At 47.4% G+C, this 13,939-nt stretch overlaps 1 protein-coding gene and 1 pseudogene across 2 annotated transcripts in view; one reads left to right on the top strand and one right to left on the bottom strand.

Annotated features, from left to right (window-relative positions):
• Nucleotides 1-2,148: 2,148 nt before the first annotated feature.
• On the bottom strand, nucleotides 2,149-3,027 carry LOC119432557 (gastrula zinc finger protein XlCGF8.2DB-like; annotated as a pseudogene).
• Nucleotides 3,028-7,671: 4,644 nt separating this feature from the next.
• The window catches only part of LOC119434101 (uncharacterized), a 39,837-nt gene continuing 33,569 nt past the window's right edge, over nucleotides 7,672-13,939 (top strand). The window contains exon 1 of one of the 2 annotated variants that reach the window (XM_049658601.1): nucleotides 7,672-8,238. In XM_049658601.1, the coding sequence (XP_049514558.1) occupies nucleotides 8,100-8,238 (139 nt within the window). In that variant the 5' untranslated portion in view covers nucleotides 7,672-8,099. The remainder of the gene's footprint in view (nucleotides 8,239-13,939) is intronic. The other variant, XM_037701418.2, reaches the window with a different exon arrangement.

Here is a 13,939-nt window from a genome sequence, read left to right as displayed (position 1 = left end):
ATATATATATATATATATATATATATATATATACATCATTTGCATTCATTAGCTTGTCTAGTGATTTCGTAAACGAATTATGCTTTATCTCTTTATTGCGAAACGAAAATAGACCAAGTGCCTCCGTTATAGGCAGGAAAAGGCAAAAGCTCTCTATATATAAGTACGTGACCTCAGCGGACAGGTGTTGACATCGCACGATCTCATAACAAGAACTCGTTTCCCAGAAGTTGCAATCTGGAGTAGATACTTACCTGCATTTGCCAGGTCTTGCTGACTTTCCTGCCGGCCTGCTGTTCTGAACCCGTGCGATCAAACAAATTTCTATGGTGAGGGGCGACCAGCATAGGGGTTTCATTTCGCTCGTGCAATAAATATCCCGAAAGGTTTTGGGTGTTGCTGTACTCGTACAGAAGTGTCCCTCATCTGAGAATAAAGACTAGATGCCAGAATATGTTTTGAGATATGTAAATATTGTGTGATTGCGCATGTCCTAATCATACAAAGTTAGGGAGAATGAAGCCAGGGAAAGAATAATGGAACGTAATTGATTTATTTAATGGTACTATATAAATAATAGGATAGACGGAAATGAACGTGTATGAAAACATAAGTATCGGTGATGCGTATGGCGGTTTGACAATAAGGCTACCGCGGTTCCATCCTTTGGCGCACTTAAAAAAAGACTAACCCTGAGGTTCTAGGTGCTAAAACCACTATATGTTTATGAGGCACGCCGTAATGGGTGACTCCACCATAATTCCTGTTCGCACCTATTTCCACCATTAGCCTACTATCAGTGGTTGCAAATTCGTATTTTGCCGCACTTCGAGCGCTTCTGACCAGCTAGCGCCCTCGAGTGGGTTAAAGAGGAGCTACGTAATTTATAGTTTCGCTTTGTTGTTCTATTCCACCGCATGGGAATATTTAAAGCACCTCCAGTAGTCGGGGTGACGAACGCCAGTAGTTTTCGAGATTACATCGGCGTCGCGCGCCACTGTTTCACGGAAACAGTGGAATTCGACCTGACTTCTATGCGTCTGGGCTCGAATTTCCGGCACAACGGTAGCAGCACAAACTCAGGAAGACCACTTCGATTCGTCAGATTGTAGCACGGCGAACAGCGAAAGTGCGCTAAACCACCACGGAACGTCAACAGGCAACAACCGGTAAGTTTCGATTTCTTATCCGAGTCGTTTCGTCGCAGCCGCGCATTCATCTAAAGATAGCATGCGTGTTCTGAAGGTCACATTTCTTATCTGCCTCGTGTCAACGTCAGTTCGGGCCGCTACCAATTGCCGGTGGCCGCGCAGAGAGTGGAGTTTTACGCGAGAAGACGGCCTGGGATCGAGTGGAGCTCAGCTTCGCGCTCCGGATTCGGCGGTGCCTGTTGTTTACCGCAGAAATTATAACGGAGATATGCAACGTGACGAAAATAAATATATTCCTCACGCTTGAAAGCGAGAGGTAAAGCCCCAGACGAGAGGTAAAGCCCCAAAAGCGAGGAAGCCCCAGACGCAACTACTAAAATAATTTTGGGGAACCTTGCATAAATAGCCTGTACTCCGAAAGTGCTAATGCATGTCTATAAGACTAAAGCGATAGCCACCTTTCTTTGCAGAACGTGAACAACATATGAAAGACTACCAAGGGCGTCTTAGACAATCACCATCTATTCCTACATCCCGAGATGCAGAACTCGCACTCCACCGCCTCCTGATCTTATGGTATCTTACTGGTGTCTTACTGGTATAAAGGAACAACTTACCACTTTCGCATGGTATTTTCTCATGGTGATCCCAAACAAAGGGGTCTTAATGAAATTGATTTCAATATAGCATATTGTATCCTAGTCAACGCGTAATCAAGACCAGATTGTCGTCATCCGGGGCGCTCAGGTGCACATCGTGGCCGCTTGACAACCCCGAGGTGCAATCGTTACCACATCACTGAAGACTTGCAAACCGTAGGGCGAAGTATGCGCAGAAATGAGACTAACTGCGTAATTGACACCCGTAAAAATTTCGAAGGAATAACAATGTATGCTATAACACAAAGCAATAATGGTAGCACACTCGGTTCTTTCACACGTTGTGCCCAATCGTGGCAACGAGACACATATCATTTTTAAAGGGAGTTTGAATAAGTTCATGGGGTTTCAGTTGAAGGAAGAGCCCCTCCAGCCTTTTCTGGCGGGTCCTCGTCGCGGGGCTTCGCTTTCCCGTGCACTGCCGTGACGTGCCTGAAAAGGCTGGACCGCCGCGCGTACCGCCGTCCGCAGGTGCCGCATTCGTGGGGCTTGACGCCCTCGTGTGTCATCACGTGTTTGTCCAGAAGGCCCTTCTTGGGAAACGCGGCCTGGCACAGGTTGCACGTGTATCGCCCCTCGCAGGTGTGACGACGCAGGTGGTCCACGAGGCTGTACCTCCTCGTGAATTTCTTGCAGCACTGGGGACACTGGTGCCGCTTTTCTCCGGTGTGCGTCAGCCGGTGGTTGCTCAGCGTGGTCTTCTCGCAGAATCTGGCCGCGCACTGGTCGCAGGCGTAGGGCCTCTCTCCCGTGTGAGAGCGCATGTGGCGGACGTAGGACGACTTGCACGAGAAGTCGCTGCCGCACTGGTCGCAGGCGAACGGCCGGCAGCCCCTGTGGGCCGCGACGTGGATGTCGAGCGTGCGCTTCCTGGTGAACGTGGACGGGCACAGTTGGCAGGCGTAGGGCTTCTCGCCCGTGTGCGTGCGGCCGTGGAATGATGAGATTCCCTTTGGCGGCGAACTTGCGGCCGCACACGCCGCACTCGTGCGTCTTCTCGCCCGTGTGAGACCGCAGGTGTCGGACGAGGTTTCCCTTTTCGGCGAATTTTCGGCCGCACAGCGGGCAGGCGTACGCCTTCTCGCACGAATGCACCACCATGTGCTTGCGGACGGCGTAGTGCGAGCGGAAAGACTTCTGGCAGTAGTCGCACTTGTAAGTTCGGTTGCCCGTGCGGCTGCTATCCGGTTTTGATTGATCCATCCTGGTCTTTCCGGAGGTTCTGTGAAAATAAGATTATTGTAATAATGTAGGGTAATGTGGGATATAGAGGTGCCCCACAGGTAGCCAAGAGGAAGTGAGAGGGGAGGAGATGCCGGTATCTTCTTAACAGGGAGCTGGCAAAAGACAGTAAGGAACAGGTCACGTGAATGCAGGTAATTGAATCCAGTTGGCTTATCTTGTAAAAAAAAAAAAATAGAAAGTATCGTATATACTCGACTAAGGGCCGCACTCATGTAAGAGCCGCACCCCCCACCCCCTCCCACTTGGTAGCCCAAATTTCAAAAGTGAAAATCGAGTACAAAAGAGAGCGTCGCAGCTTGTGTGCATGCTCTTGGATTTTCAAAGCGTGGCATGCAAGGTTTACGGACATCGTTGTGAAAAGCGTTGACGTCAGTCATATATAAGGCCATGGAGGGCACTCTGCTACCGAAGTGAATTGGAGCTGCGGTCACAGCAATGGTTGTGGGGACTATAAACCGGCACCAGCTGCGTGAAGTACGTGCTTGCGGGAACAAATACATGCCTTATAAAAACAACAGCTTTCGCGCTTTTCACAAAGAAATCTATAGTTTTACACACGGCCAGAAAAATGAGATCGCAATGGATCACGCCTATGTACGGGCCGCACCTTCTCTAGATTGTGAAAGAAAAAAAAAAAGTGCGGCCCTTACACGAGTTTAAATTATATGACGAAAACTAAGTTTTAGACGGTAGGAAGGCAAGTTATGCAAGAGCTGGAATGTATCAAGCGGTTTCCAATTAGACGTTACAAAAAAAGTTACTGCGATCAGCAGTTACCGCTATAATGTTGAGGTTGCAACTTACGGCCAAATGACTAGTGTCGTCTTGCATGCTTGGCAAAGCATGGTTGGCCGTTTTCGATGAAAGTGGTCACCTGTGGACGCCAACCGCGTCTGATAAAAATACCGCCGCTGCTGAGCCAGACAAGCTCGATTCATTTTGTAGCTTCTAACGATTCATTGCAGTAAAAAGTGGGCCTGCAGTGTTGCTTAGAACACTCTGCTTAAAGCCGGTAAAGCACCGGCTTATTTTCTAATAGCATTGCGTTTTTAACCCGACAGCGTTAAGGGCCGCGTGTCGCAGAAAATCCGGCGTCGGCGTCCGCGGCCAAGAAAATTATCCCGAACCACCCCGACCACGCAGGCCCTCCACGTGGCGCAAAGGCACTGGTGAACTAATTCAATTTCTCAAAGTAAAATACGTCAGAAAACTCGTAAAGTATGACTTACTTCTTTCCTTTCTTTCTTTCTCTCTCTCTTTCTTTCTCTCTCTCTTTCTTTCTTTCTTTCTTTCTTTCTTTCTTTCTTTCTTGTCCCTGGTTCATACCCACACGTGAGTTTGCGCCACACGTGAGTTTTTGCGTGACTACAATGCCACCGAAACTTGTGAGCCAATACTACAAGGTTCTCTTGAAAAATAGAGGCATTCATCTGCTCTGTTATCTCTGACATACAACTGCAGAAATTGGTGCTGCTGTTTGAGAGACCCTGTACCTTGTGCGGTGGCCGTTGTTACTAATTCTGGCCATGCAGAAAAAAAGAACTCACCCAGCGTCGTCAGCGACAGTGCTTGAGTCCCCTTGATTTCTGGAGCTGCTTGATTGTGCGACTGCATGCCGGCTGGTGCCTGATCCAGGTGGCTGTTCATCTGACCCATCTGACCCTTGTGACCCAGGTGACCCTTCCTTGTTTTCCGAATTCCCTGAATAAATATTGAGACCACTTGTTTACCGTAGTGAACAAGCCCCATCATGAGCCTAAATACATTTACGCAATAAATGACACTGCAGGCGAGAAAAACCTACTGAGGGACCCCTGCGCCATTAGTGAAGAAAACAGATTACCTCGCTAAATTTCCTCCTGTGTTCACTGAATCTAATCCTCTGACACCCGCGACGTGCTAGTGGGACCACTTTTGTCACTACAACGGATATTTTTGACTAATACGCACTGCTGGGATAGTTTTTTGACTAATACGCACTGCTGGGATAGTTAGTAAATGGCTTAAGCTTCAGTCAGGCAATAACCTCTGACCAAATCTATTTCAGGAAACCTACATGGGTGGCCTACAGCGCCCGTGCTGTCCTTTTCATATCTCTATGCGATATTCTTCTGCTTAAATGTTTATATGTTCCATTAACCTATCATGCCGTACAACAGATTGCATCATAAATTCTCCGATTTGCCATCCTGAAGAACTGCCACTTGCAGCATTGTTCGTGGAACATTGCCCCCTCCTCCTCCTCCTCCTCCTCCTCCTCCTCCTCTCCTCCACCTTCATGAAATCAGTCGTCCAGGCCGTTAAAGACATAAAATATTATCTCGTACGGCGAAGCCTTGTTGAAGATTCCCACAACCTCACTGTAGTGAATAGGGTGGACTTACTTAACTCTGAACCTAACTTGACTTAACGGTGAACTTAACTCCTACTTACCGGCAGATGCGGCACGCCTGGTTTCCTGCTCCCGGTTATCTCCACTGCTGCATCCCTCAGCTTCTTGTTCGCACGGTGGTTTGCTCTCCATGCCTGGAATGGAGCCACAACCAGTATAATTAGTGGAGATGAAAAGTCCATTAACGGTGCAACTATCACGATAACGCCCGGCACCCTCTGTCCACGTAAGGCAGACTGCGTCGGCAACACAGACGTTCAAACTGCACCGTATTGAGAATAGCATATTCGAAGCTAGTGTAACATCGAACCGAGCAGGGATGATAGAACGCATCTCGTTTTCAGCTCCTTATTCCCTAACGCACGTCACTTTTCGAGGAGTTGGCAAGAACTTCATTGGTCCCGTCGTTATAGAATGACAAGCTTATCTTATTTACACGTTGTCTGTACTTTCGAAACGTAGAAGCATGGCTTGCAATGCGACGTCATATAAAGGAATAAAATGAGCACTAAAGTAAGTTTTGCAGACATTGAGAAGAAAATGCAAAGCATGCGAAGAGACATCGTGTTTGCAGTAATCGGGTGAGGCAAAACGATTCATTATCATACTACGGAGTGCGCTAACACGCCCCCAAATGGGTGAAATATATATATGGTTTCAGTCAGGGAAAAAAATATGTAAAGCTGAGTATTGGCACACAGCAAATCTATGCAAACGGATGTCAATGTTTTTCACCTTTGGAATACAACCTATAGTCAATGCTTGCAGTTTAAAATTAAGCAGGACCCAGCAAGGCCGAAATCTGTAGCGTGAAGGTGAGCTGACGTGGGAATTTGGTGGCGGCGTCACCAACGTCTTTGGAAATCACGCATTTTTATTTTTTTTTTACATACCTAACGTCTACTCGCGGTAAACGTGACGATTCTTTTTTACTATTGAAGAACCCCCCCACGCCTACTCCGCCCGAGGCTCTTTCCGTGGGAAGAACACGTCTGTGGGTACTATGACATAAAAAGTCGCAGTTTCGCCCTAAAGGCGAAGCATCGATTGTGATAGCAAATTAGTAGACAGCCATACCAAGTAAGGATATTAGTTTTATCGGCCGCATATACATGTAAATTAACAAGCATGGTGTCAGCGCGCACAGACAACCATGAACACATCACACTTGATGACCGCGTGCACTCGCTGTCAAAAAACTTCCTTGGATCACCGCGATTGGGACGTTGATCTTCCATTCGTGCCGTTCGCATACAATTCATCACGCCATGATGTCACCGGTTTCTCTCCATTTTGTTTGCTGTTGGGCCGCGATGCAGTTTTGCCCAGTTTTACCAGCGCAGCTGCATATAGCTAGGTTCTGGCGGATCGCGTCCGCGGGCAAAATGACGCGTAGAACAACAATTAGAAAAACATGGCATGATCCTGGTGATAGGGCAGAAAGGGTCCAAGCGCAATGGCATATACCCCTGTGGGCTCGGTGACCTGTAACGCGCCCTTGAACTACCTTTGCCACACGTGGGACCCAAAAAGACAAAAACAATCCGCCAGAGCGATGAACGCTGTTGTCTAAACGCTAGTCTATGACGATGCGTGTCGACACGTCAGTGATAATATGTAATAGTCTACCAACCAATAGGTGTGTCTCATTCTCTCTTTACATAGCCATTTCCCTAGCGACGTTATCAGTTGCCCCTTGGACTCGGTATTGGAAAAACCCGTGTCGTTCGCTCCGAAGAGGAAGAGCGCGCACTCAAAGAGCGCCGGCGCGCTCAGCAGCGAGAATGGATGCGAAAAAGACGACAAGCTGAACGCGCAGCGGCCCAACGTGCGGCGGCCGATGGTGCAAGGTGGTGTGAGTGTAGTCACCTGATCTCGCTTTCACTCACACATGCAGCATGCGACTCGCGGCGGCGCAACGAAGGTATTTCTTGTGTATTTTCAACCATTTAACACAACCAGCAAATTAAGAAAAGTAAAATACAATTAAAAAAAGCAACAGCTTCTCTGGTCTTCCATCTTCACATAGTGGAAGGGCTCTAAATTTTTCATACACCGTGTTGGATAGAGGCGCGCGTGGCTGTTTTGAACTAAAGTCCCTATATAAGAAAAGTACCGCCATCCTTTGATCAACGCCAATCCACTCTCTCCTGTATCTCCGATTGGACGATGATAGCGCGCGCTTTGACTTCTTTAAATTTTGTTCTTTTTTTTTCCGCCTCAGAGCCATGTTGAAAGTCACTCTGCGCAACCGCAGTCTCCGGCGGCGGTGGCGGCGCGCGCCCGGCCTGAAAGCTTCACCGTGGACTTTCTAGGGCCGCCACCGTCGACTTGCTTTCGCAAGCAAAAAATAAAGAAAAAAGCAAGCGCTTTAGGAGAGGAGACGGCGGAGGAAAGAGTAGATGGCGGTACTTTTACTATAAAGGGACTTTATTTTGAACACGTGAACTGCGCATGCCTAGCTACAGCCGGTCTGGAGCACACGCCTAGCGTCTCGCACGCTGCAGACCGGCCGTGACTTAGCATGTTCGCCATGCCAACGGCGATGGCCAAGCACGTCAGCATACGTCAGTGCTGCGCAGGACTGATAAGCTCAGAGCCAGCGGAGCGATCGTACACCGGGACAGACTGGCTGAACTCGGCGTGGTTTTCATGAGCCCTGCGGCCTGTCCCTGGCGGCATCTTGCTCGCGGCAGACCCGTGTGTGCAGAGGGACGTCTACACGACCATTTGCCGTCACCGCAGTGGCTTGCCGACGGCGGGAGGGTCTACCACGCGTCTATTATGATCTGTAAGTGGCAAACATCCCCGACGCATCGTGAACTGTACCTTGCCGCTAGGACTAGCTCATAGCGAGAACGTTCCCGCGAATGTATGCCCTCTTACCCCACGCTTCGTCTCGCCACGTGTTTACCGTTGGCTTTTAGGACGCGAGTGTTGTGTTCTAGCGCGCATGTTGCGATTAGCACTGATCAGTTTGATGCTAGAGTACAACTGCTTAATTTGACCCGCCAGACAAACATGGCGTGCCGCGTAGTGTCTTGATGTTGTTGCCCAAGAACAAAAATATTCTGGCACCCCGTCGTTGAAGTTACTCTCCCACGAAACAAACAGGTATCACGCGTCTCTGCGTATTGCTCGTCGGATGGCTACAGGACAAATTACACAGTGACTTATCAGCAAGGACACCAGTAAGAAGCGAAAATTAGCCAATGGTCTTTTCTGCTGATGACTGTAATACGCTGCGTGATCTGTGCCAGCGGCACACCGGCAAACGGAAACCTTACGATGGTTGCAGGTTGACGCGGCACATTAAGAAATAAAAAACACGGTAATCTTTCCAGCAACCAATATTCAGTGCCTCATCTCCGCCATGTAATCGGTTATCGCCGTGTCATAAGGATGACAAAGTTATCACGCCGTCCTCCATTCCACTGCAGTCATCGGGCCAGGTTCATTTAAATCAGTCTATTGAGTGGTACTCTGCAATGTTTCTTAAACGCTGCCAGGCGTGAGCAGCATGCACGCCGTAATGGCTGCCACATGCAGCTGTGATTCACATCAGTTGCGCTAACTCGCGTGTACTTTTACGCGGCACATCAAATTTATGGCAACTACTTAAAACTGTAAAAACCCCTTTGTGAAATACATTTTTACAATACATGCATTTATCTTCGGGTGAACAACATTATCCGAAGACAGTGCGCTGATAACATTTCATGTGAAACGACAAAATGATGCACAATGACATGAGAAAAATATTGTAACTTTGTTATTATGGTCAAGATGCAAAATCGACACAAAATGAGTTAGGCATCTAACGCTTCATTGATAAAACTTGTGCGCATACGAAAAAAAGAAAGAAAAACACTAGGCACAACTGTAAGGGCGTGCAAGGCCATTTATCCCACTGGTGAAGTCCGACCGCTATTTATTGTAGAGAATACATTGTAGGTTAATCACTGCTGCTTGAGTACAATAGAGAATGTACCAACATCGTTATCGCGCGCAATCTCATTAGACAAGTCTACTACTTTGCAGCTCTTCTGTAGCGGGCAGCCATTTTTTCCCGCGACTGCGGCAACTGGGGGAGAGCACGAAAGAACCAGCACGATAACGCTCGACCTGTTCTTATCACAAGCTTGCCGCCAGTGTTCGCTTGTCGTGGCTTTGTCATCAGCTGCGTCGTGATTGAATCCGCCGCCCACGCGGGCTGCGCCAACAGCTGACTGGCGGCTTTCGGCGCGCGTTAGCGTGGCTAGCGGGTGAATATAGAGCATGGCCTAACTCACGGCGGAGCCACTAGATCAAAGGGCGTAGCGCGCTATTTTGGCTGGCCGGCAGCATGCTGGCCTACAGTTCGGCGGCACTGGAGATATTTCGCGGAGCTTGCGCGTTCGTCAAACGCAAAAGCGCTCGCTCACCGCGCTCTTGTGCGCATGCGCTGCGGTAACAGCTCATCGCGGCGTTTATGCGCACCATGTTCACCTCGCCGAACTATCATCATCACCAAAAGCCTATATTTATGTCTACTGCAGGACGAAGGCCTCTCCCTGCGATCTCCAATCACCCCGGTCTTGCGCTAGCCGATTCCAACTTGCGCCTGCAAATTTCCTAACTTCATCACCCCACCTAGCTTTGTGCCGTCCTCGACTGCGCTTCCCTTCTCTTGGTATCCATTCTGTAACTCTAATGGTCCACCGTTTAACCATCCTACGCATTACATGGCCTCCCCAGTTCCATTTCTCCCCAATTCCATTTCCCAGGCTGTCGGCGTCTCCTGTCGTCGTCGTCTTCCGCAGCTAGCAACGTTTCCACTCAACATTCCAGCGTAGAATTTCGCTTGTCTTCGTCGTCGTAATGGGGATGCCGCGTTTACGGGGTAATGAGCCATTGCTTAAGACAGTATGAGCCAATTAGCGGTGCATCACTGCATGATTCGCACCTCCCCAGGTTTCACGTTAGTGGAGCTGCGTTTCGCTCAGTGGGTCATTTGACATTTACGCATAAAATTTATTTCACCATGCACTCCAACTGAGCCTACGATTTAACTCGTGTTTTTCCAGCACGCTACGACCGCCATTCTCGGACCTGTGCGACGAAAGTGCTGTACGAGCAAACGGATAAAACGTGTTAGTTACAAGAACTTCATTGTGTTTGCGTGCTGCTGCGCCTTCAATTTTTTAAATTTTCTCTTAATGTCACCTACAATATCGGCTATTCCCGTTCGCTCTCTCATCCACACCGCTCTATTCCTGTCTCTTAACTTAGGCCCAACATTTTTTGTTCTATCGCTCTTTGTGCGGTTCTTAACTTGTTCTCGAGATTCTTTGTTAACCTCCAAGTTTCTCACCATATGTTAGCACAGGTATAATGCAATGAGTAGTGGCGTGGAGCAGAGGTAGAACACCCGGTTTCTAATCTGAAGTTAGGAGATATGCACCATCAAACTCGCCGTGAAAATGCACTGTTGTTCCCCTTACTTTTTTACCAAAATGGCTGTGTTATACATTGAAGCACAAAAGTAACCGGAGCGCCCATGTATTTCGTCCCACAATCTGGGAAATAACATCTCGAGACTGGTGTCATCCTGGAAATTCATTTCAAGTGAATGCGTCTTGGAAACTCGCCGGCTACAATTCGTAAATTGCAATATGTGTCGTAAAGTAATTAACTAAGACGTTCATTAGTTAATTTTGTTAATTAGTTGAATATGTGTTTCGATTTTTCGTGTTACTAATTTCCGCTTCTTCGAATAACCCGGCTCAACGATAAGAATTATGCAACCTGCCACACGTGATTTTTAAACATTCCGTGAAGCTTAACTTTGAACACCCGGTATATGGGGAGCCCTACAGTGCGGTGGCGCTAAATAGCCGACTAAGCGCGCGTATATTAAAATTTACCGGAAAACGCCCATACGTAGATAAACCTTAAACAGAGTCCCAGTTGTCCTGTCTTTGGGTGGATTTTGCTTTGGAGGAAATGTACAAGTAAGCCGCGTATCTTCGTGCTTCGCTGCAAACGATGGGTAAGCGCGTAGGCATGGTAGTAGTAGTATGTCACTACACGGCATCCCAAAAAAAAAACAAAAAAAAACGAATTGTTCACACATTTTACATTGGCGTTGTGAAGTGTCCCATTGTTTTGACACTGTTACATTCTGTAAGGGAGGTCTGCCGCCCCTCTTTCTCAGGTTTAGATTACTAAGGTTCCGCGTAATCCTGGCACTTTGGTCCAGGTACAAAGCAACTTTCGACAACGACAATTAGTGTATACGAGCTGACGTCGTCTTCTGTGAATAATCTACATCTGGCCCTCGCCCCATACAAACATTACACATCTTCACCATCTGCGAATATGGCTCCGAACCGGAAGCTGTGTTGTTAGCATACCAACTTGCACTGCAACATCATTTCAGCTTGAGTCCAATTACTTTATTATTTGAATATTTTAAAACGTGCTTAGAAATAACACGGAACTATAGCATTTGCAGTTTGTTTTCATAAAACAAACAAAAACTTGTCATTACCGAAATCGCGTTGACAATCTCATTACCGAAATCGCATTTAATCCGAGTTGGCTGAAAACTGACTTCAGAGGCTGACAGCATTGATCTTAGCGTCGCAGAGATCTAGGCGCGAAAGAAAGGACTGGTCGAATAGGCGCGTCTAGAACGTAAAGTTATGCTGCTTCAAAAACGCCAACCAGACCGACGCCGTGTGGCAGCCACGGGAACCCGAAACCGTGCCGAGCATCTGGCGTGCATAAGCCCTACAGACACGTCCAATGTACGCACTGAACGTGATGTGGGTCTGTGTCGCCATCACACGGGCGCCGCGCAAACATCCAACGCTAACATTTGCGCCCACAATTGCGTAATAATCTACGAAAGGTTCGCTGAACACCGATTCCCAAAGGCCCGTGGGATCCGCTGCGATTTTTATCTCTTTAGCGAACATCAGGCTCACAGGATGGCGCAGCTGTCTCTGGTGACGCCGCCTAGGTAGCTGTTGATGTCCGTATTTGTGCCACACTCATTCTGCTAGTTCCATGTGACATAATATCGCATCCAAACATAACGGGCGTACCATTTCAAATGAGCAGTTATTTTTGTAACGACACTTTTCATCTTATTACCGAGAATATGGTTATGTAGACAATAGTACGTACACTTCGTAGGGCGCCTATTTATGCGATGTGAATACAAGAGATGCCTCACTCACCGAGGTGTTTCCTGTACTCGACCGCGGTACGGAAAGGAGATCACGCCACGGCGGTGTTCTCTTCGTCGTTGTCCGCGTGTCCCGTGGTGGTGTCGTCTTGTCGTTGTCTTTTGTCTTTCTCGCCGAGTAGCAGTGCCCTCGCAGGCGGAAAAAAAAAGACAGAAGAAAACCGCTCTTATGTATTCGACCGTCATTACTGTTAGTTACTGGCCACTCTCCTAAACTGCAACTCACGATTATAGTTTAGGCCATTATTTTGTAGTTAAAACGACTTGCGTGTATTTCTGTTTGTATTACACTCCTACTCACAGAGTCTGTTCTTTGCCCTTGCTCTAACTTTAGTTTTCTGACCTGTTTTCGTGTTTTCTCTTTACCTATTCCCATCTTAACGTTCTGTTTCTTATCTCTTCATAAAAAAAGTAGGCTTGCATGGTGCCCCTCTCGGTGGCAATTGTCAGCCTACAGCCTCTCTCATTTACTTCACTCCACAGTATACATGGTGTCCCAACTATCATGCACCAAGATTTCAAAATATGCAAATGCCACGTAGCTGGACAGATTCAAGATAACGTTGTTCGCCGTCGCTTGGAAATACTCAGAATATTTTTGTGCATTCTGACTAACCACATTATTGTCAATTAATTAATCAACTTGTCAAATATTATAATTACGTGAAGACCGTCATTGATAAAATTGTAGAGCAACATGAAAAACTCCCGATACAGCTTTCTGTTGCTCAATAAATGCTACATAAAAGTTTTTCCAAGCGTGAAAAAAGCCCACGAATAAACGAAAAATTGCCGCGCGTCTGGCCGCTCGAGGCACTTAGCGTGTATTCGCGACCTTCTTTCACGCTCGGAAAACACTCTTAAGTACCACGTATTGAGCAACAGATAGCTGTATCGGGAGTTTTGCATATTACTCTACAATTTTCTCGATGACCCTTTTCATGTGATTATAATACTTGACAAGTTGATTATTTGAGACTAATTATGTAATTAGTCAGAACTCAAACAATAATGTTAGTATTTCCAAGCGACCGCAAACATTACCTTGGTTCTCTCCAGTCACGTGGCATGTCATCATCATCATCATAATCAGCCTATATTTATATCCACTGCAGGACGAAGGCCTCTCCCTGCGAACTCCCATTACCCGGTCTTGCACTAGCTGATTCCAACCTGCGCCTGCAAATTTCCTAATTTCATCACCACACCTAGTTATCTGCCGTCCTCGACTGCGCCAATATTTAAAAATATGCACGTG

The sequence above is a fragment of the Dermacentor silvarum genome, chromosome 11 (assembly GCF_013339745.2).
Source record: "Dermacentor silvarum isolate Dsil-2018 chromosome 11, BIME_Dsil_1.4, whole genome shotgun sequence".
Taxonomy (NCBI): Eukaryota; Metazoa; Arthropoda; class Arachnida; order Ixodida; family Ixodidae; genus Dermacentor; species Dermacentor silvarum.
The sequence above is the reverse complement of the archived record's forward strand: the minus strand, read 5'-3'. Positions and strand labels throughout refer to the sequence as shown.